General features: G+C 43.9%; 1 protein-coding gene across 2 annotated transcripts in view; it reads right to left on the reverse strand.

The window, feature by feature from the left end:
* Positions 1-21,270, reverse strand: part of CCDC69 (coiled-coil domain containing 69) — a 35,005-nt gene that overhangs the window by 5,973 nt on the left and 7,762 nt on the right. The window contains exons 2-7 of one of the 2 annotated variants that reach the window (XM_081848610.1): positions 12,611-12,680; positions 8,456-8,616; positions 4,824-4,911; positions 3,184-3,257; positions 2,815-2,916; positions 1,239-1,358 (exon numbers count right to left, since the gene is read on the reverse strand). In XM_081848610.1, the coding sequence (XP_081704736.1) occupies positions 1,239-1,358; positions 2,815-2,916; positions 3,184-3,257; positions 4,824-4,911; positions 8,456-8,616; positions 12,611-12,680 (615 nt within the window). Of the gene's footprint in view, positions 1-1,238; positions 1,359-2,814; positions 2,917-3,183; positions 3,258-4,823; positions 4,912-8,455; positions 8,620-12,610; positions 12,681-21,270 lie in introns of both variants that reach the window. The other variant, XM_081848609.1, reaches the window with a different exon arrangement.

Here is a 21,270-nt window from a genome sequence, read left to right on the forward strand (position 1 = left end):
ATACAATAACATCAAGAAATCTCCCAATTAGGTATTTTAAAACTTTGTAGGAATATGTCCGCATGGAACCCCCTTCTTATTAAATAAGTTGGAGGTTATGTCACTCTGGAAAGTCTGCAAGAGGCACCAAACGTGGTGTCTGCCCTGTCTCTGATTGCTATGGCAATGTAGGCTTGTATGTAGTCTGCCAATTCAGGTTCATGTATCTCTTTTAGTTCAGAGCTATCTACCCATATGATCCATCTACCAAGAAGAACTTCAGTAGTATAGCAGAACCCTGGTTTGTTTTTCAAGAGAGTTGTAGTTGCCCAGCTCACTTCACAAGCAACTGAGCTGCAGTGGTGGCCATTTTGGGCCAGTAAGCATTTTCTGAACATGGAATTGCTTCCGTCAAACACAGCCATGCTCCATTCACCTAGATGTTTCTTCCCACAGACCTTAAAGGATTAATACACCTATAATCAAGCTTTGTCTTTAGAATACTCTTTGGTCCACTCCAGACATCCTTAATCCATGATGATTTGTGCTCATGATACTACCAGGAGAGTTTAATCCTTTCCTTTCTGCTGTGGTCCCAACAAAAATTCCCCACCTGAAGTAGCTAGTTGCACTGGAAGGGGTGTTTCCACACTGGTGTTGATGGGAGTTTCCCTCCCAGGATAATAGCTTCCAAGAAAGTGGCCAATATTGTTGAGATAGTAACAGAATGGGGAAGCATATGAAATGAACCCCAAGTCTTCTCATGCATTATGCTCCTAATCCCAATTAAAAGAACATTCCCCACAGCTGCTATCCACATTTGATCTCACAATCGTGAATTTCAATCAAGACACTTAGCACTGTGTGTAATTTGGCCCTGGTCTTGGATGTTGGTCTTGCTGGGGGGTGGGGGGGCGGCGGTGCAGTTTAAAGGCCAGGATGCAGGACTTGGAATGTGTTGTCTTCTGCAGGAAGCCACAGAAGTCTGGCGATCAAGGTTCTGAAGAGCTTTTGGCCCTTCAGATGTTATTGGGACTCCAACTCCCATCAGCCCCAGCTGGCATAGCTAATGGTCAGGGATGATGAGAGATGTCATACCCAAACAACTGGAGGGTCACAGGTTCTCCATCCCTGCTCAAGAGAAAGTGTTTGTGGTACTCAGAAATTAGCTAGTTTTGAATGGCAGACCACAAGGTCCTCTGTGCAAGACCCCCACCAAGTCTTAGGAATAGCTATGAAAATGAGTACATTGAACCCACCACTGTTTCCAGGTTGAGCAGCTTTTTGTCCAAGTTGTGAATGCGTTCATTCTTCATCTCAATGACAAAATGTAGACTCTCTAGTTCCTGTTCCCAGAACTGGCTGGGACTCCCATAATCCTAGAAAACAACAGGGGAAATGTCAAAATGCACCCTCAACTAGAAAGCTGGCAAAGCAGAGAACCTCATTAGCAACAACAACAACAAAAACTTATACCCCACCCATCTGGCTGGGTTTCCCCAGCCACCCTGGGCAGCTTCCAGCAAAATATAACAATTCTTCAAATATTAAAAGCTTCCCTAAACAGGGCTGCCTTCAGATGTCTTCTAAAAGTCAGATAGTTATTTATTTCTTTGACATCTGGTGGGAGGGCATTCCACAGGGTGGGCGCCACTACCGAGACTACATCCAGGGACTCACTGTCTCCTCAGTCATGTGAGAGACTAGGCCTACAATTCTAAATCCTATGGTTGAGAATAAACTCCATGATTAGAATTGCACTACAAGGGCTAATTTGGTCATGCAAGTACATTATTCAATGACTTAGAGATTAGTGAGTGCACCCCCTTCACTGGGAAGCGCTGCATTGAACAATATTCTCCTTGTGGTGTTTTGTTCCATTACAACTGCTTTCACACATTCAAGTCATCAATCTATGTTGCATTCATTGGGTGAGAGATCAAGTATTGCTTTCACTTGTAGAGGTGTCAAGTGGACTTTATTTGTGCTTATGGTACGACAATGCCAAATGGATGCTTAGAACAGAAGTAGGGGTAAGCACTCTCCTCTTTCCCATTTTCCTGTTCAATAAGCATTGTTCTTTGGACCCATACATTGGCCTAGTTTGCACATCACACTAAGGACTCATCCACACTTCCATTTGCCCTGCTGCTTCCTCTTGGAAAATCCACTGCTTACTGCCAAATCAGAGCAAGCATCTATCGTATTTAGAGCTAATGAGTGCGTTTTCCATGGGATCATGGAGCAAAGGCAAAACTGCTTGGACCAGTTCCTAGAAAGCATGGGAAAAGCAGAGAACCACTTGGACCTCTGCTTTCCAAGCATGGGACAAGCATAAGTGTGGACAAGCCCTAAGTTGAACCACAACTTAGCTAGGATGCACAAGCAGGGATTATCATGGTTGCTCTGCTCCTTCCTGGTTTGTTTTGCTACTATGCTGAGCTAAGCTATGGCTTGGCTTAGCAGGTTTCCTGAAACCAGGATCATGGTTTAGCTCCCCTTGACAAACCACGAGCCAAAAAGCATAGTACAGGCTTTGGTTCCAACTTAGGGTTAGTCTAGAGAGAGCTAAATAAGTCCCAGTTCAGAGGACACACTAAGCCAATCCATGGCTGAGCTCAAGAATGATCAAGGAGGAGCAAAGCAGCCACGATCTCCTCACACATGGTTTTATGTTAAACCATGGTTTGGCTTAGCATTACATGTAAACTATGCCACCCATCATTGTCTTTGTTTTCCCAGTAGTGAGAGAAGGAGGTAACATCTATGTCTTCATTAATAAACAGGTGGAGAAATCCCATCTAACTGATCGTGGCTGGTTTTGTTTTTTGGCACCTGGATGTGTTTCTTATAATCTCTGCTCAGGATTGACTCTTCCACCCGTTTCATTTTCTCTTGGAAGGACTTCATCTGGGAACTCAATCTGTCTACAGTCTCCTGGAGAAGAAATATGAGGCAGAATAAATCAGTGCTCCAGCAAGCTTACTGACCCGACCACCCTGAGCACGTGTGAACTATTCTGTATGCATTAATAACATTAATTTTAGTGGGTTTATAGCTAGTAGCAGATATAACTCCTAATGGCCAGGTAGCTATTAAATCCAGCAGGTCCCAGCCAGGATGACCCGGAATTATAAGTCCACAAAATCTGGAGGGAACCATGTTGGCTGCCTCTGACTTGGAGCAATTACAGAGTGGCAGCACCTGCAAAGATGACTGGGACTTTTGGTAGGATTCGGTCAGGAGCACTTTCTCTTTGTCATGTGCTTTCTGGAGTTCTGCAAGAGAAACAACAGACTATGGTCAGAAGAAACCAGTGGGAGACACAAGCCCTGCTCCAATCTAGCCAGGGGTTCTCTTCCATACAGAGCTGAGTACTAACACATCACACTGTTTGTCTCAAGAGTATATTCAGAGAACAAGAAGGACAGAACGTGAATGGAACTCAGTCTTGAAATCTTTGTGGTCATGTCTCTCTTCCCTCATTTGCACGTACCGGTAATTCTAAGCCAGACCAAATGAGCAAATCCTGCACTATCTCTCCCAGACAAACTACAAGTGGCAAAACCACAATTTCAACATGTGGTCTGCCTGGAGAGAGCTAAACCAGATGATGGGACACTAAGCCAGGCCATGCCTTAGAGCAGCACAGCAGCAGAAGGACTAGGAAGGATTCTCGCATTCTCTCTCTCCCTCTCCCTCCTTCTGACAGAGATGCTCAGCATTTAGACAGAGAGGAAGTGAAAAATTAAATAAGCGACATGGAGAGCCTAAAATGAATATGGAGTACCCAGCAGAGAATTGAAGCTTAACAATGGAAAATTGATTTAGGAACATGTTACAACATGGCATTGCTGAATGGCAGGGTGGAAAAAGTAGAGTCTCATGGACACACAATATTTTAACAGTGGTGTTGTCTTTTCTTGCAATGCATCTATGACCAAAGTATTTCCAGAGGCCACAAATTCATTAATGACACTAACATTTAGTAGCTGGGAGCCGAGCACTTGGCGTGCCATTATTTCTGTAATCCCTCCTCTGGTCATTCACTTTCCTCTAGGCACTTGCTGTCTTTATTCCTTTTGACAATCTACTTCCCAATTTGAAAATTCTTCTCATCATACTGCAGGGAGGGCACTTTCTTTCCCCATCCATGTTGCTGCTACTACAGTGGCGTAGCATGGGTTGTTGGTGCCCAGGGCAGGCAGGGCAAGTGAGAGGGTGAACGCAGCCCGCATCCAACAGGCTCCTTGCCCACTGCTTCCATCTGCCTGCCCACTAGACCAACCTGCCTGCTGCCACACCTCAGCTGCCAGAGCTTCATGCCAGTCATGGGGGTGCCTGGTTGCACCCCCTCAAAAATGGTCCCCCTGCCCCCCACGCTACACTTTTGCCACTTTTGAAAAGGGGAAGCAGATTGTGGTGAGTGGGGCACAGCAAGGGAGCCATGAGGAGGCAACAACAGTTCTGGGAATGCCCGTGAACAAGTTCTTTCATACCTGGCCCAGTAGTGCTACAATGCCAACATAAAGCTCACCAAGGGAGGGAGCAGAAGTAACTTCACCAATATTTGCTGTAGAAATGAGTTTCCAAACAGCACGTAGATTAGGCCTCCATCACCAGGGTTGAGGGTCAGGAGCGGCCTACTCAACACTGTAGTGAGATTTGCATACCATAGCGCAGGGGTGGGGAAACCGCAGTTCTCCATATGATGTTAGGTACTGTAGGAACTCCCATTGTTCCTGACTGTCCAACGACATCTGGAGGACCACAGGTTTCCCAAGTGCTTTGATGCAAATGGAACAAAGCTTACATATTTTGCAAGCAGGTTTTTTGGCTCTCACCTTGGAGTCTCTCTTCCTGTTCTTTTTTCAGCAAGTCATGCTGCTCAGAGAGTTGTTGCTTGCATTGTAAATCCTTCTCCTTTTCTATCTGTGGGTGGGGGGAAGGCACAGGCAATATTGCAATATTGTTAACAAATAATACTTTACTGCCAGCATTCTGCATGATATTTCACATCTCACACAGAGGAGTTTACATCATTTTAAGGCTGGAGACAGGCAGCCGTGTTCAAGGGGCCTGATTGAGAAACGCTAGCAAGAAGCATTGTTTACTGACTGCGGTGTCCGCACAGTGAAGCCATTCCCTTATTGCTTCTAGTCAGAGGGTGGGCAGGTCTCTGAAGCATGACAATAGCGGCAAAACCCCATTTGACGTGAGACTATTGCAGGGCATGTCTACACCTCATGGGAAGAAACAGAGTGGTGTAGTGAGTGGACCATCAGTCTTGGATTGAGAAGTCAAATCTCTGTTCAGCCAGTGACCTTGGGCCAATCACTATCTCTCAGTCTATGGGATGGTTGTAGAATGTGAATATCAAGATGGAGGTGGGGGCACTCGTGGTTGCAATTTTGAATGCCTCAGAAAAAGATGGAGTTAAAACTAATAATTTGATCACGATGATGGTGATGATGGTGTCACCTTCATTTCCCCCCCATTTCCCCCCTTTCCTCAGGCTCCATATCAAACTGGAGAACTGGAATATGGGAATATGGCAGAAAAAGAAAGAACCTGGATGTCAAGGATGTGATCATATGGCTAGAGTTGAGTGTACATATGCAGCCCTATCTTATATATGTTTACTTATTCCAGTGATATTTATTCCCAAGTTAAGTGTGCAGAGGATGGCAGCCCTGTGGTACAATCCTACACATGTCTGCTCAGAAGTAACCACCAATGAGTTTTAGGGGATTTATTCCCAAGTTAAGTGTGGAGTGAGAGAATATTCACTGTACGTCACTTTAAATTGTCATAATATGCACATATATTATGGCAAGGACCATAAGAATGAGCATTCAGTGAAAGGAATAGATGCTCTCCTACATCTGCATACCGCTGTTGAACATTGGAAATGGTGGCAAACTGTGTTTCAGGGAAGCTTGTCTACCTTGCCAGTTTTCTTCTTGACAAGGCCGCGATGGTCTTCCAATGCATCACCTCAGTGTTCTCTGAAGCACAGTTTGAATTCCACTGGCCTGTCGGTGATTTGGGAGGAGGTTCTAGCACCTGTTTCCTCCCCCTTTTCTAAGTGGTACATTCCATTCTAAAGGCATTGAACTATGCAGATTCTAAAACTATTGCCTTGTTTCTTTAAACGGGTTCTGAATTCTTGTATGGAGATCACCACATCCATGCTGCTGACTTGCTGCCAGAAATCTGTCAGGGTAAAAATCTGTGCAGGCCAATCTTCCATACACATTGGCTGCCGGCTGAATACATTGCTGTTCATTCTTCAAGCAAGTAACCAGGATCAAGTCAAATCTCCAGGAAGAATCTAGCACCTTCTGAGGACTTGCTGACCTATTCGTGACACACTTGGCTATGTGAGTGCCTGATGTTTGTTAGTGCAGGTGTAAAACTACACCTAACACCTGATCCTAGCAACATTCACTCAACAGAAAGTCCCACTGTGTTCATTGTGGCAGACTCCCAAGAACATGTGCATATGATAAAAGTCCTCTTGCTAGGAATGGACAAATCGGTCTAATTCTGGTTCATGTTGCTTTCACATGTGTTCATTATTAAGTCTGTTCCCCCCATTTTCTGCATTAATGAAATTCTTATTAAAATATGTACTTCCACTATTACAGGGTGGTCCAAGGGCTGCCTTTCAAAAAACAATTTCCCTTCTTGTCTTACAGTTACAGTCAAACCTCGGTTGTTGAACGCAATCCATTCGGCTCCCAAAATATTTGACAACCGAGGTGTGGCTTCCGATTGGTTGCAGGAGCCTCCTGCACTTAAGCGGAAGCTGTCTTGGACGTTCGGCTTCTGAAAAATGTTTGAAAACCAGAGCATTTACTTCCGGGGTTTTGGTATTCAGGAGCCAAAACATTCCAAAATGGAGGCGTTTGGGATATGAGCTTTGACTGTAACAGACTCTTCAAGAAAACTCAGCTGCCCCTGCAATTAGCATGCAAATGTTTTAATGGGGCTGCAAATGAAATTCAAGAGAATGTGATGACCGTGCTGCTCCTTCCAGGGATATTGTAGGCAGTGGGGAGGGTGTTCGCCCTCAAGGGTCCATGGGGGCAGCCATCTCCCCCCCCCCCATACAAAGTCCCCAGGATGGCTGGCACATCATCACATCCTGGCAGTCTCAGAGGCATTTGTGGTTTCATTTTGAATGCCATCACAGCAGTAACTGGACTTTTTGGCTGCTTGGTTCAGCTGCTGCCTGCAAAGGAAACTGGGAAACATTTTTAAAAGGCAGACCTTCTAGCAATAATGTAAGTTAGCTCCCTACCACGGTTTGCAAAAATCCAAAAATCTGAGGGGTAAGCATGCTCTGATTTGTACAGTAGCCCAAGAGGTATGGATCAAGCCAATTCAATAGGAAAATAAACTAAGGGAATTCCTCAAGCATCTGCATCCCTCCCTGTTGAATCTTAGATGCCTAAGGATCAATCAATCAGCTAGTAAAGCTACAATCATATTTGTGGAAAATAAGCCTAACTGAACACAGTGAGAGCAAAGATTTATCAGACTGAGCTATACGCATTAATTCACAATTTACATTTTGAATTCAATACAAAATACACTCAAGATTAAATGGCAAAAAAATGTGTTGTAGCACTGTACATTGTGAATGACACATGCATATTAAGATATCCAGGTCTCCCCACAATATATTTGGAATTGGGAGCTCGACCCTTTCCTAATTTTTGCTTCTTGGGTTATTGCAGGGTGACCTAACCTTTTCAGTGAATGAGCTGACACATGAATCTTGTAATTTACATTCAGGGCTTTAAAATAAATATCTGCTCAAAACCAGCACACAGGCAAGTCACTGCATTTTCAGTTAGATAAGTTGGATTTTCAGGGATACCAACAGAACAGATTCAACATAAACCTTTTGAAACATGACAGCTCTTTTAAAATGGTAATATCCATTCCTTCCCCAGGGAACTTTACAATTATTAACCAGTCAATTATCTGATTTTCTGCAACATGGAAATACAGGGATGGCCATAAACAAAATAATTATGTTGCTAAATAATTACTCGTCCACACATATGTGCAGAGATTTAAGATCTGGTTTCAGTTAATGCTGACATTTAGTAAAGCTATGATTTAGTGGGCAATGAATTACACAAAGGCAGTTGACTGTAAGATACACTAGAGATGAGTAATATAATAGCATGGGGCAATTCTTTACCACTCATTCCCATTGTGGTTGTGCACTAGTTTAGCATACACAACAGTGTGCACCTGGTGAAGAATTAGCTGCACATTCAACCCACTGGACCTGCATGACTGCTTGCTAGTGTCTTGCTAGTATGTGGCTTCTCCAAACCACATTTTAGGTTCTGAAACTGTGAGCCATTAGAATACTGCTCAGCAAAAGAGAAATGTCTGGTCTGACAATGAGTTAGGCATCATCACTTCAAAAGGGCAAGAATAAGACAGCTCCAACCTGGATTTTAATGTCTTGGCTAAGTTTCTCAGTCTCAGTGCGGTGAGCTTCCTCCAGACACACTTTCTCCTCCTGGTGTTGTTGTTGGAGCCTTGTGATCTCATTTCTCTGCTTCTCCAGCAGCTCTGCCTTCCCTTTCTCTGCTTCCTCATGTAAACAGGCTTCTTCAATGTGGAGGAAAGAAGGAGAAAGCACATGGACATGAGTGGCTTTCTGTAGTATTGGTTTGCTTCCACCCCCCCACCCCCCCAAGCGCTGACTGTGTAGTGCATTAGTTCCAATACCCGGCTGACTTGCCATTCAGTGTGTTAATCTAAATTTCACTTCACACTTTGGAAGGGGCAGTTTTACAAATGCAACTGACGTACTTGCATTCCAAAGAGGCCTCTTGAGATATATGTGCCAGAGCATGTTAGATATGGCCTATCCAGGATGCAGGCATGCACTATTTTTGGACTCCCTCTAAAAGAGAATTGGGGTTAAGAGCAGGAGGTGTGAACTGGTTTGTTTACAGGTTTGTCCTAAGGATTAATAAAGCAGTGCTTGTGGATCTGCAATGGACCACCAGAGCTTGCTGGCCCTTTAAGTAGACAGTGGCGTAGCGTGGGGGGTGCAGGGGGGGCCGGCCGCACCGGGCGCAACATCTGGGGTTAGGGCAAATCCACGTGTTAGGGGGCGCAAATCCACGGGTTAGGGGGCGCAAATTACTTGCCTTGCCCCGGGTGCTGACAACCCACGCTACGCCACTGTAAGTAGACCATGACCCACACCACCAGACCCTAAAAAGGCAATGAATGCTCAGAAGACTTTTGGGCATTGCCTGGAAACGCCACCTGTGGGAGATGATCACAACTGCAGAAGGATCGTGGCTGCCTTTGGAGTCCTTTCAACTAATATTTGTTAAGCTATTTAGTACAGCTTCCTTATTGGGCAACTAAAACTGATTTACGGGATTCATATTTAGCACAAAGGATGAACACAATATCAGGTAAGTAATATGCATGTAATGCTTTGAACACTTTAAACGAAACTTGTGTATTTTAAGCACTTGCATCAAATAATAACATGGATGACTGATCAAACAGTTATGCTCTTTCTGGTTCTAGGAAAAGCAAGATGTTTCAGGGGCAAACAGCTCACTTGTCTCCTTTTGAATCAGAGCCCTGGAGGGTTGTAGTGTTTTGTAACATCTGCATGTACTAACAAATATACAGGCTGAGCATAGATGGAGGCTCCAACGTCTGCCGTTCTCACATCAAGGCTGCTGACAGAACAGCCTGCATCCTAGGACAGTCCAAAGTCCCTCTTCTCTTTCTTAAAAGCTGCCGATTCATATATACACAGCTTGCTGGCATCATCCTCAACCAAAACAAGGGTGGAAAGGTATGAGAAGACAGACATGCCCTCTTGACCCTTGCCAACTTTGCTATCCAAATTCCAGCTATTGAGAGCCATCAGCTAATCTCCTTAAAAAGGGGAAGATAGGTACCTGTCAAGATTACTCACAAACCCAGGTATTTAAGAGAAAACTAGAGCTGAGCCAAAGTGTCTCAAAAGACATTTTCCTGAGAAAATTCTAGAGGGTTTATTTCCATCATCCCCCCAAAAGGGTGCTCACTTTGCAGAATTCTGGCCAAATATTCTCTGCCATTTTTTGTGGAGGCTACCATTCCTTCTCTTCCCCCTTTCCCTCCACATGCACTGCCTTGGAGCAACACCTGGGGCATTGCGGAAAATACAAAATGGTGGCCAGACTGCCAATACTTCTTCCTGCCACTTGTGGTGGTGGTGGCAAATAGATGATGATAGATAGATAGATAGATAGATAGATAGATAGATAGATAGATAGAGAGAGAGAGATAGATAGATAGATAGATAGATAGATGATTAGATAGAGATAGATAGATAGATAGATAGAGAGAGAGATAGAGATAGAGATAGATGATATAGATATAGATAGATGATAGATAGGAAGGGGAAGAGGGTATTGCCACTGCTAGTGCTGAGCCCCTTCTCTGAGAAACTGTTGTAAAACTTCTCCTCCCTCTGGAGAAATTTGGTGACACGTTAAGTCCAATTTGTCAGCCCACAAAGAAGAGAACTTTTTCCACACACAGCTCTACAAATAAAAGCCATTCACCCATCTGAGTCAAAAATCAATGAGTTGAAAGGGACCCCAAGAGAGATTCTGCCCTACTGCTCAACAGCTACAGGGCAGGAATGGTACGCCCAAATTCATGGTTTGTTTTGGGACTGTATTGCTTGTAAGATCTGCACTGTGACACAGGCCAGTGTGTGCTGGTTTGTAAGCAGTGCCTTTGAGAGCAGAATGTCAATCTGGCACAGTTAGTGGAGAAATGCACAGATTACTCTTTTGCTCAAGTAATTGGAGTAAACCTTGCCACTCCAATAGCGCTATGCTCTCCCTAAAACATATCAGGAGCATAGCTGCACATTTAACAGCTATAAAGGCAGTTATACGGATAAATGTTCATTCTTTTTACATCCTCTGCTGGAACCACCCTCTCCTTCAAGATATTGCTGCTTCCCCCTCCTGACTGGACTGGACTTCACTGTTCATTAAATGGAGGTGTTGCTTATTTAGGGGAAATTCCTTGGCTAAGTGAGACAGCGCAGCTGCCAAAACTTTAGACCACGGTCAGTTTTTCACCTCACTCAACAAATACACAATTCATCTCAATAAATTCTACCTGCCTACGACAAGTAATACCAGGACAGGCTAGTATCATGGGCATCACACAGAATGTAGACTTATACGCTGCATGGATTAAATTAGTTTCTTGTAGGAATTTTAGAAAGTAATTCTATTTATGTTCCACATGGGAGTAGTTTATGCAGATGCTGCTAGCATTACTAATGCTCTGTTGTTTAGGGAGAAACGTGCCTGTCCTGCTCAGTTCCTTGCACCTATATTGCCTAAAGCTTCAGTTTAATATGCACAGGGGAATCTATGTTATCCAGTGTTGCACAGTTGTTCCAGTCTAACTAAGCAGATCTGGATATATAAGAAACCGACCAAACATGCATCGTTTCCTGAGTCTGGGTACCACCTGTCTACACTGCGTTGCTTTTAAAGAGATGCACATTTGAAAGTGAATCCCCATTTCATACTCTGGGACAGTTAGTCACTTGTAAATACCATTTTTAAATGAAACTAGGGCTGGATTTGATGGGCTGGATTTGCCTCAGATCCAGAAATCCTGGATTAAAATCCCTATTCCATGTTGAAATTTAGGGTGTTATTTTGTTGTTGTTGTTTTTTTTAAAAAAATATTACAAGAAAAGAAACGTTGGCTAGCCTAACTGATTTTCCATTGCCATTTGTAAAGCCAGAATATTAAATAATCAGATTGCAGGATTGTAAAACGCTTGGTAAAAGCAAGTCATGTCCACACCATCTATTTCCCTAGGATTTAATCACTGGCCATCCCGGCTGTTTAAAGCAACAAACTGGCACATCCACCCAAAACAAGTCTACTCGCCAGTTAACAGTCCAGCCTGTACACATCTGTCAGCAGACTGCAGACTACGTATCAAGGCAAGCTGGAAGTTCTACCAGGAAAAGATATACTCATGAATAAGCACCTCAGTTTCCTGCTTGTCATAGCAGGTAGAAGCACTTACCCACTGAAGGCTGAACTCATAAGTTACCATTTCTGAAGCCTTTGTTTCTGCAGCTAGATGTACCTATCATTACCTTTTAACGTATTCAATGCCTGCCCATTTGAATGCATGGCCAGGAATGGTTGGGACTCTTTACATATTACCAGTGCTATTTTCTTAGAAAAAGAGGTGCTGCAACCAGGGCTTTTTTTCAGGGGGAACTCACAAGAACTCAGTTCTGGCACCTCTCAGGTGGGCACTTTTGCCATTCTAAAAGAACGAGGGAGGTGTTCATAGTGAGTTCTGGCACCTCTTTTTCTAGAAAAATAGCACTGGCTGGAACTCACCATGAACTCACCCTTGATCCCTTATACTGGCAATGGTGCTCATCTGAGGGGTGCCTCAACTGAGTTCTTGTGAGTTCCCCCTGAAAAAAGCCCTGTATATTATATACCTTTAAGAAACAAAATAGACATTACTGATTTTAAAATGGAGAAGCTTCAAGATGCTTTATGTCTGTTTGTATCTTACCATTTTCTGTCTTCAGTGCCTTTAGTTCACAGGATGCTTGTCGTCTTTCATGCTGAATTTTGATCTTTTTCTGTAGAAAAGACACAAACAGGATCACAACTCTCTTTTTTCCCCATTCGTGAATGCTGAACCAAAACAGGGAAAGAACTATGCATTTCTGAGAAACCTTTATGCTGGCCGGTATTGGGACATTTCCTCCTGGTTTCCTGAGACACTAAAATAATTCAGCAATTCTTTGACATGGGAGCTGTGGCACAATTAAAAACTCAGCTCCTCAGGCAGACATGTGACCCCCTCACCTCCCAGAGGATTGCCCTAGTGTGCCAGGAACAGCTACTGCATTGAAGGATGTTTCACAATCCACTGCCAGGCTTAATTTCTCTTAGCATGAGAACATGCCACTGTGGCAGAGGGTTGGTGGGGCAGTGCCTCAATTCACCCCAATGAACCAGCTGTCTGATGGTGTGAACAGGGAAGATCTTGCTGTGGCCTTGGACACTCTTCTTTCCTGCTGCCAACTCACACGATGAAGCAGAGAGAGTTAAAAGAAAGATCCCCTCATGTCTCGGAATGCACATAGATCATAACACCCACCCCACTCCCTTGAGATTTATGAACCTTCCTCCTCCTTCTACCTAGCTTTCTGCTTTGCATCCTTGCAGCTGGCGTTCCCGACTCCAAGCCTCCACCTTTGCAGAGCAAGGAGCACATTGGGCCCCTCGCTCCCTCGAGGGGAAGGAACAGCTGGAAAACATGAAGGAGGCTTAAAGAACTGACAAACAAGGAGTGTGTCTGGCATCAAACTGCACAGCGCTGGGGTGTGCAGAACACACTTTCCAACGGCCTTGCCATGCACCTCCCCTTCACCCGAACTTCACACCGCAGATGCCCCCTTCTGCAATAGCAACTGGATGGTCAATCGCGACGTCAGGCAACTGGGGGAAGCTTAGTTTGCTGCTCCTGCAGATCCACAGCTCTGAGGATGCTTTTTATAGCCAGCTCTGGAGCCTAGAAATAGCCTGTTCCAGGGCGCAGAGTGAGCGCAGGAATGAGAAGGGTTTGTGTGCGCATATTTTTTAAAAAGGGGCAATAAATCACAGGCAGTTACAAGGATAAAGCCCAGTCCTAATAACTCCTCCAAATATCTGGCACAAGCAAAACTCGCTTAGGCTGCCGTTCAAGCGGTTACATCATCACCCAAGGAATGCTTTGTTAGAGAGTCAACTGCTGCTACCATCCCCACTTGAGCTCTGGTCCTGTCAGAGTTTCCATCCCAGCCTCGGTTTTAAATAGGGGTTTATATAAAAATGGGATTTAGGACCTTGCTTGGTAATATGGACTTGGCAGTCCTCCTCATAGCCCCAGGCGGGTCAAGTTTATTTGCATTAACAACAATGGAAGAAGGAAAACAATTATATTTAGTTATTTCTAAATGGCCCAAGAAGGATGGGTTTTTCTCCCTTCCCCACTAACCCCAGCAGGCAAGGGGGCTCTTCACACATTCCACAAGGGGCTCCCTCCTTGATCACTGTTGTGTTTCTGTGACTCCAGGCCTGTCTTTTAGCAGCTTGACAGCAATGGTAGCTGGTGCTCAGCAGTGCTGGTGGGGTGGAAGGCCAAGAGACCAACAGTAGGTGGAAGCTGATTCTTGCTTTGTCCCCATCTTCCTCCCTGCTGAGTCCTACAGGGCTCCTTCACACTTTGTTTGCCTCACACCTAGAAAGCACGGGTCTAGCTAGTGTTATGCTTGCTGTCTGCTTTCAGCTCAGGTCCAAATGGTCTTCTGTTTGCCCCACTGTTTCCCCAGGAAAACAGTCTCTTTACCACTGAATTGGAGCAAATGTCAATCTGTGGAAAAAAACAATTCACATTCCTGGGTTTTTGTATTTTTATTTTGGTCATTCAGAGGTCACCGTGCATCCTTAGAGATCTCTGCACTCAGCTCACCTCTGCATAGTGGGCAAGCATCCCACTATTTGTTTATATAATCCTGTTTCTCACACTCAAAGACAGAGTTGGTGAGAACAGGCAGGATTTTTCCAGGTGTTATCCATATAAGTATTGTGCTGGTCTCAATTTCAATTCATGCTAGTCCAAACAGCAAAGGTAAGGTAAAGGCAAAGAACCCCTGGATGGTTAAGTCCAGTCAAAGGCGACTATGGGGTTGTGGCGCTCATCTAGCTTTCAGGCCAAGGGAGCCGGTGTTTGTCGACAGACAGCTTTTTGGGTCATGCGGCCAGCATCTGGTGCAACGGAACACCGTGACAGAAGCCAGAGCTCACAGAAACACCGTTTACCTTCCCGCCACAGCGGTGTCTATTTATCGACTTGCACTGGTGTGCTTTTGAAGGGCTAGGTTGACAGAAGCTGGGACAGAGCAATGGGAGCTCACCCCATTGTGCCATCAACCTTCTGATTGGCAAGCCCAAGAGACTCAGTGGTTTAGACCACAGCACCACCCGCTTCCTAGCAGACTGAGGAGGTGAAGTGGGTGAGCACAGGCAGACCTGTTCGTATTAATAGTCCCAAATATTGTTACAATAGTACTCTTTTTTTAAAAAAAAAATCCTGACAAGGTTGGCATGCAACCTATTTTGGTACAAATTAAATGCAAGTCTCTGGTGCTTGTGAAATTTAAGGGAGCAGGAAAGGCCTGTCACCTTGGCCCCCCTTGTGTGGTGTAGTAGTTAGAGTGTTGGACCAAGACCTGGGAGACCTGGGTTCAAATCCCCACTCAGCCATGAGGTACATTTGGAGACCTCGGGCCAGTCACTGCCTCTTAGCCTAAACTACCTCAGAGTTTGTGAGGGAGAGCCACCTTCAACTCCTTGGAAGAAAGGTGGGATACGTAATAAATAAATACCCCCAAGAGTAAGGGTGGGGAGGAAAGAACAGTCAGTGAATAGGTCTTTTGCTTCCTTCATGGACTACCAAAGGCATTGATGTCTGTTGCCGTTCTAGGCCACCATTTCTTCTGATCTCATACAGCAGGAATGGTGAATCTGTTGCTTTATCCATTGTAGGTTTGGAAGGGACCCTAGTGCAGGAATATGCAACTGCCCCATACAGGAATCGAACCTGCAACTTTGGTGTTGTTGGACTCCAGCTCACATCAGCCCCAGCCAGAACAGGGATGATGGGAGTTGCAGTTCAGGAACATCTGGAGGGTTATAGCTCATCCCTGCTCACAACTCCAACCACTATATAGAATGCAAGAAAGAGCCACCGGTAAATTGGGGAGGGAGAATTAGTACAGCTCCTTTAAAACTCATCCTGGCACTTGAATTTTCTGCAATTATTTCGCAAAACAGACTTCGAAGGATTTGCTGTCCGCTGCTATGTCTCTAAAGGAAGAAGTTCATGCAAAATGTTTTTGGGAAGCTACGGGCTGCAAAAGGACTTTTAAAAAACATAATGATGTGGGCATCAGTGCCCAGTGAGACAAAGCAGAGAGTTTTGGGCACTGCTTGTTCTGTACATGATCACACTGTCCTACATTTGCTGCACTAACTACTAGAGCCAATCTCTGCCAGGTTTTCTCTTTGTAGAATGCTATGTATGCGGTGGAGGAGGAAAGATGTTTCAAGATATAAAATAGCTGCATAGCGTCTGCTTATAATCAAAGGTAGCATCCAAATTCAGAGAGCAGTAGAGTGAGGTTGAGCACTGTTTTGGAGGATAGGAGTGTTGCATGTTAGGGAGTGCTGCAGTAACCCTATGAGTCTGGGTGGGTTGTTTTTAAAATGCAGTGCGTGTAAAGATAGATAGCCGGGTAAGAAAGAAGGGCACATGTATCTGTTGTGTGTATTACAGTGACTAACAAAAAAAAGAGAGATTAATTTCTGATAGCAAAATGCCTTCCTCAGCTGCTCTGCCATGAATCAAAGGGTCCTGTCAACAGATGGTTTTTAAAGCATCAAACAGCACTTCAGACAAGTTTGTGCTCTGGATCCTGGAAGGATGCAGGTTGTTGTTGTTTATAAATATTTTTAATTAATCAGGCAAGAATTTCAATCACATTCAGGAATAAATGAATAATAGGGAAATACAGTGAATGAAAATGAAAATTACACACACACACACACATACAGTGCAAATTTGGGCCGTTTCATTCACAATCCCTGGAATCGTCTTCTGTATCTGTGATCTCTGCAATGTTATTTGTAACTGAAGCAAATTATCTTGGTTTAAATGGGTATCTCTGCCAGCTCCAGCCACTATGTGTGGGGTTGAAGATTAAGACATATAAGAGTGAATATGTGATGGACTATATGGAACTGGCGGAAATGACTGGCAGAATCCGAGACCAAGGAGAAGAGTTGGTGGAAGAAGATTGGAAGAAATTTAAAGTTTATCTACAGAAACATTGTAAAATTAAGGAATGTTAGAAGGATGTTGGAATGAAGTAATGTGGTTTTAGCAGAAAGGATATAAAGGATTAAGTAAAAATGGATTGTTAATTGGTGAAAGAAGAGAATGTAAAATTACAGTATGTTAAGATAAATTATTAGGATAAAAACAAAGATGGAAAGGATTTGCTGAAATATCTAATTGAACTAGAATACAAAAAAGGGAGGTGTGAGGAAGTCAAGGAAACAAGCAAATGAAAAATAAGTTATGGGAAGGTTTGATTTGTTTTGTTTTTTCTTAATTGTTTATATTTTTCTGTGTTTTTTTGTATCCATTGTGATGTATTGTCTTGTTTTTTCTTGCTTAATTTAGTGTTTTCTTTTTGTAACCTTTAAAACTGGAATAAATATTATTAAAAAAAATATAAGAGTGAATATGGCTTTTGTGGAGCATTATAAAGCCATTATTTTCTACAGTACATGCATCCATACATGTTTCTTCTGTGGCGCAATTGCCATAATTAAAAAAATAAAATGCATATGGCAAGTGAAAGAGAGAAGGGGAGAGCCTCATTCCTTGAGTTGCCTGTCTCCCTGTCAATGTGCTGTTAAAGCTGGAATGCTCCCAGTCACTTCCTTTGCTTTACAGCAGTGGTTTGGGAAGTGGTATGGAAGTTTTACTTAATCACAAACTTGGCAGAAGGCATGAGACACCACATGGAAAGTCCTTTCCCTCCAACTTGCTGGCCTTACTCTTTCTAGGCCAATGGTTCCAATTAGCCAAGAACTGCAGACTCCAAAACTTGGAAATTATCTAATCAATAGCCAACTGGAATGCCCTATTGATTAGATTTAGAGGTAGAAGAAAGTACATTGTTGTTTTTTTTGTAAATGTACACATAACCAAATAATTACTGTAGATGTAATGGACATGATGTAGGGGTTAGACTTAGGCTGCAATCCTAACTACAGTTTCTAAGGACTACTTACTTTGCTGTGTAAACATGTGCTGATGCTGAGCACTTTGTGGATCAGTCAGGCCCTATGCTGTAATTTAGTGACCAGCTTTATGAAATGTGTGAGCTTGTGAAACATTTAGAACTGTGCAGCAACTATTAAAACAATTTTTTTCATTTTATTTGGCAATATGGAAAGACTTTTAATTAAAATTAAGTAAAAACATATGCCCCAAACCTTTGCGGATAGAACATTTAACAACCTCATGAACCCCAAACCACTGCCAAGTTTCATCTTTTCAGCTTGTCTGGTAGGCAAAATTTAGTTACAACACCTTTTATCCTACTATCGTCATGGCTTAGCACTTAACATATTAACTTGTCCTGGCCCAATCAAGCTCTAGATTTCTGTTATCTGACATTTCCTTAAGGATGAGGTGTTGTAAATGTTCACCCCAATATGGAGCAGGAAGTTATGGCTAGTCCCAGTTTCTATATTATACAGTGTATACCTGTGAAAACACAGGCCCAGTTCTCTGTCTCAAACAAAATATAGCACCAATTTTTAGAGCAAACAGAGTTGCAAAATGTACTTCCTGTCTGCAGGAACCTGTGTGTTCCTTTACACTTCTCGTTTTCCCTTTTCTCCTCAATCCCAGCTACAGCACTAGAAGTGTGCTTGACTAGGACTAGGGTTCAGCTCATCCACAAAGAACACCCCAAAAATTTGGCCAGTGGTACAATTAGGTAATTTTAGACTGTGGAGTGAATGATTTTACCAGAAGGAAAAAGATTCCCCTTTCATTAAAAATATGAATTACAGTGGTACCTCAGGTTAAGAACTTAATTCGTTCCGGAGGTCCATTCTTAACCTGAAACTGTTCTTAACCTGAGGTACCACTTTAGCTAATGGGGCCCATCACGCCACCACCGCACGATTTCTGTTCTCATCCTGAAGCAAAGTTCTTAACCCGAGGTACTATTTCTGAGTTAGCGGCGTCTGTAACCTGAAGCGTCTGTAACCCAAGGTACCACTGTACTCTGCTGACTTCAAAAATGCTGTGACCCAGCCCTGTTGCTGTGTCTGAGGCCCCTCCTGCCCATTCTGCTGAATGGGGTCCTGCCCTGCACCATACTTTACCCACCTCATTTAATCCCGGATCTCCTCTCTTATTAGAGCAGGATCAGATTTAAATGACCCTGTCAGATTTGCTGTGACTCTAGACCTCCAAGTGTCCCTGTTTTCCAGGAACGTCCCTGATTTAAAGAATCATAGAATCATAGAATCATAGAGTTGGAAGAGACCACAAGGGCCATCGAGTCCAACCCCCTGCCAAGCAGGAAACACCATCAGAGCACTCCTGACATATGGTTGTCAAGCCTCTGCTTAAAGACCTCCAAAGAAGGAGACTCCACCACACTCCTTGGCAGCAAATTCCACTGTTGAACAGCTCTTACTGTCAGGAAGCTCCTCCTAATGTTTAGGTGGAATCTTCTTTCTTGTAGTTTGGAACCATTGCTCCGTGTCCGCTTCTCTGGAGCAGCAGAAAACAACCTTTCTCCCTCCTCTATGTGACATCCTTTTATATATTTGAACATGGCTATCATATCACCCCTTAACCTCCTCTTCTCCAGGCTAAACATGCCCAGCTCCCCGTTTTCTGATTTCATCCCGGAATGTCCCACTTTTCCTTAGGATGTCCCTATTTTCATTGGATGTCCCTATTTTCATTGGAGGCTATGGCATCATCCAACCCCCGAGTCATCTGAAGGCAATTCTGTATAGGGAAGCTTTTAAAATGTTTAATGTTTTAAGTTTTTATATATGCTGGAAGCTGCCCAGAGTGGCTGGGGCAACCCAGGAAGATATGGGGGGTATAAATAGTAAAATTATCATTATGGAAAGGGGCATCCCTATTTTCATTGTTGGAGGGTATGTGACTCCATTGGGTGGTTTCCTGGTAAATCGTCCTGGCAGCACAAGGATTACTGCTTCCTCTGCCTCCCACTGTAGGCACCCAGTGCCCTCCCCACATCTGCTCTGGAAACCTGCAAGTGGAGCGGGGGGAATTGTGCAAGCAGAAATTTTTGTGCTGACGAAACTGTGTACTTTGTGCCACGTTGCATACAACCCATTTTATTTATTTTACATAACATGGTTTATTGTTTATTGTGGGTGTCTTGTGTGAGTTCATAACTGTGCTAATAGACTTTTCTGATTTTGTGACCTAACTGAGAGCTGCTGTGTGCACTGCTAAACAAAATCGTGGCAGACCAATCTCTTGAGTCCTGGAGAGGGCTCCTATGAAGGAATGTTTTTCCATGGGTTCTCACACACATAGAAGACTAGAACCTTTTCCTCTGACGTTCTGGGTTCCCCATTTCTTAAAAAAACAAAACAAAAACGTGTAGGGCATTTTCATGTATTGGGCAGAAGTATCTAAGTAGCATGTGAACCTCCACCTACTATCAGGAAGGGTCATGAAGAAACAGGCTTAATGCTGTTAAGTTCTTATTTCATATAAAAAAGGGTTACCTGTATTCACTTTGCAGACCCAGAAAGAAGGACTGTTTATTGATTAACACAGTGGTTTTCAACCAGTGTGTTGTGGCACCCTGGGGTGCCATGAATGATGGTCAGGGGTGCTACGGGCAACACTGGCCTCTATCTCAATTTTCTTCCCTCCCTCCTCTGATGCCCTCTTGTGTCTCTGCCTCCCAAAGGCTTGTGTGGCTGTTTGTTGCAGCAGTCCTGGCTACAAATTCCCCAGGCAAATGGGGGAATCCTTTTCCTAGGCCCCTGTGGGGCAGCATGAGGAGGCACCTCTCTTTGGGGCGGGCGGGAGCTCAGAGACCAGGAGCGGTGGTGGTAGCTGTCTGGAGGACTCCCAAGCAGAAGGGAGAGGAGAGGAGGCTGAGGGAACACTCCACAAGGGAGGGTGTTTGAAAAAGGGTGGGGGGCTGCAGGCTCTGCAAGCAAGGGGTGACCTAACTGGGCTCCTGAGCCCCACAGGGGAGCCGCAGAAAGAAAGTAGTTGGTCAAGGGAGCCATGGACTCAAAAAATTGAAAACCTCTGGATCAACAGATTAACGCAATTTGACGGGAAAATGAAAGTAACAGCATAACAAACTAAAGGGTGGAGCACGAACTCATAATAATTACAGACAATGTTTAACTCCATACTACCCATTATTATAGTTGTCCTCATGTGCTGCTTCTGAGAATGAGAACTTTGTGTAAAACGCGTGCTTGCCGCTATGGGGTTCTGTGCGCGCACGCATGTCTATATAGCATATATATTTTGGAAAGTTGTTGTTTCGTCTGTTCTTTATGCATTTGGACACTGCATAAGAC

The sequence above is a fragment of the Podarcis erhardii genome (assembly GCF_964252035.2).
Source record: "Podarcis erhardii genome assembly, chromosome: 2".
In the NCBI taxonomy this organism is placed as follows: domain Eukaryota; kingdom Metazoa; phylum Chordata; class Lepidosauria; order Squamata; family Lacertidae; genus Podarcis; species Podarcis erhardii.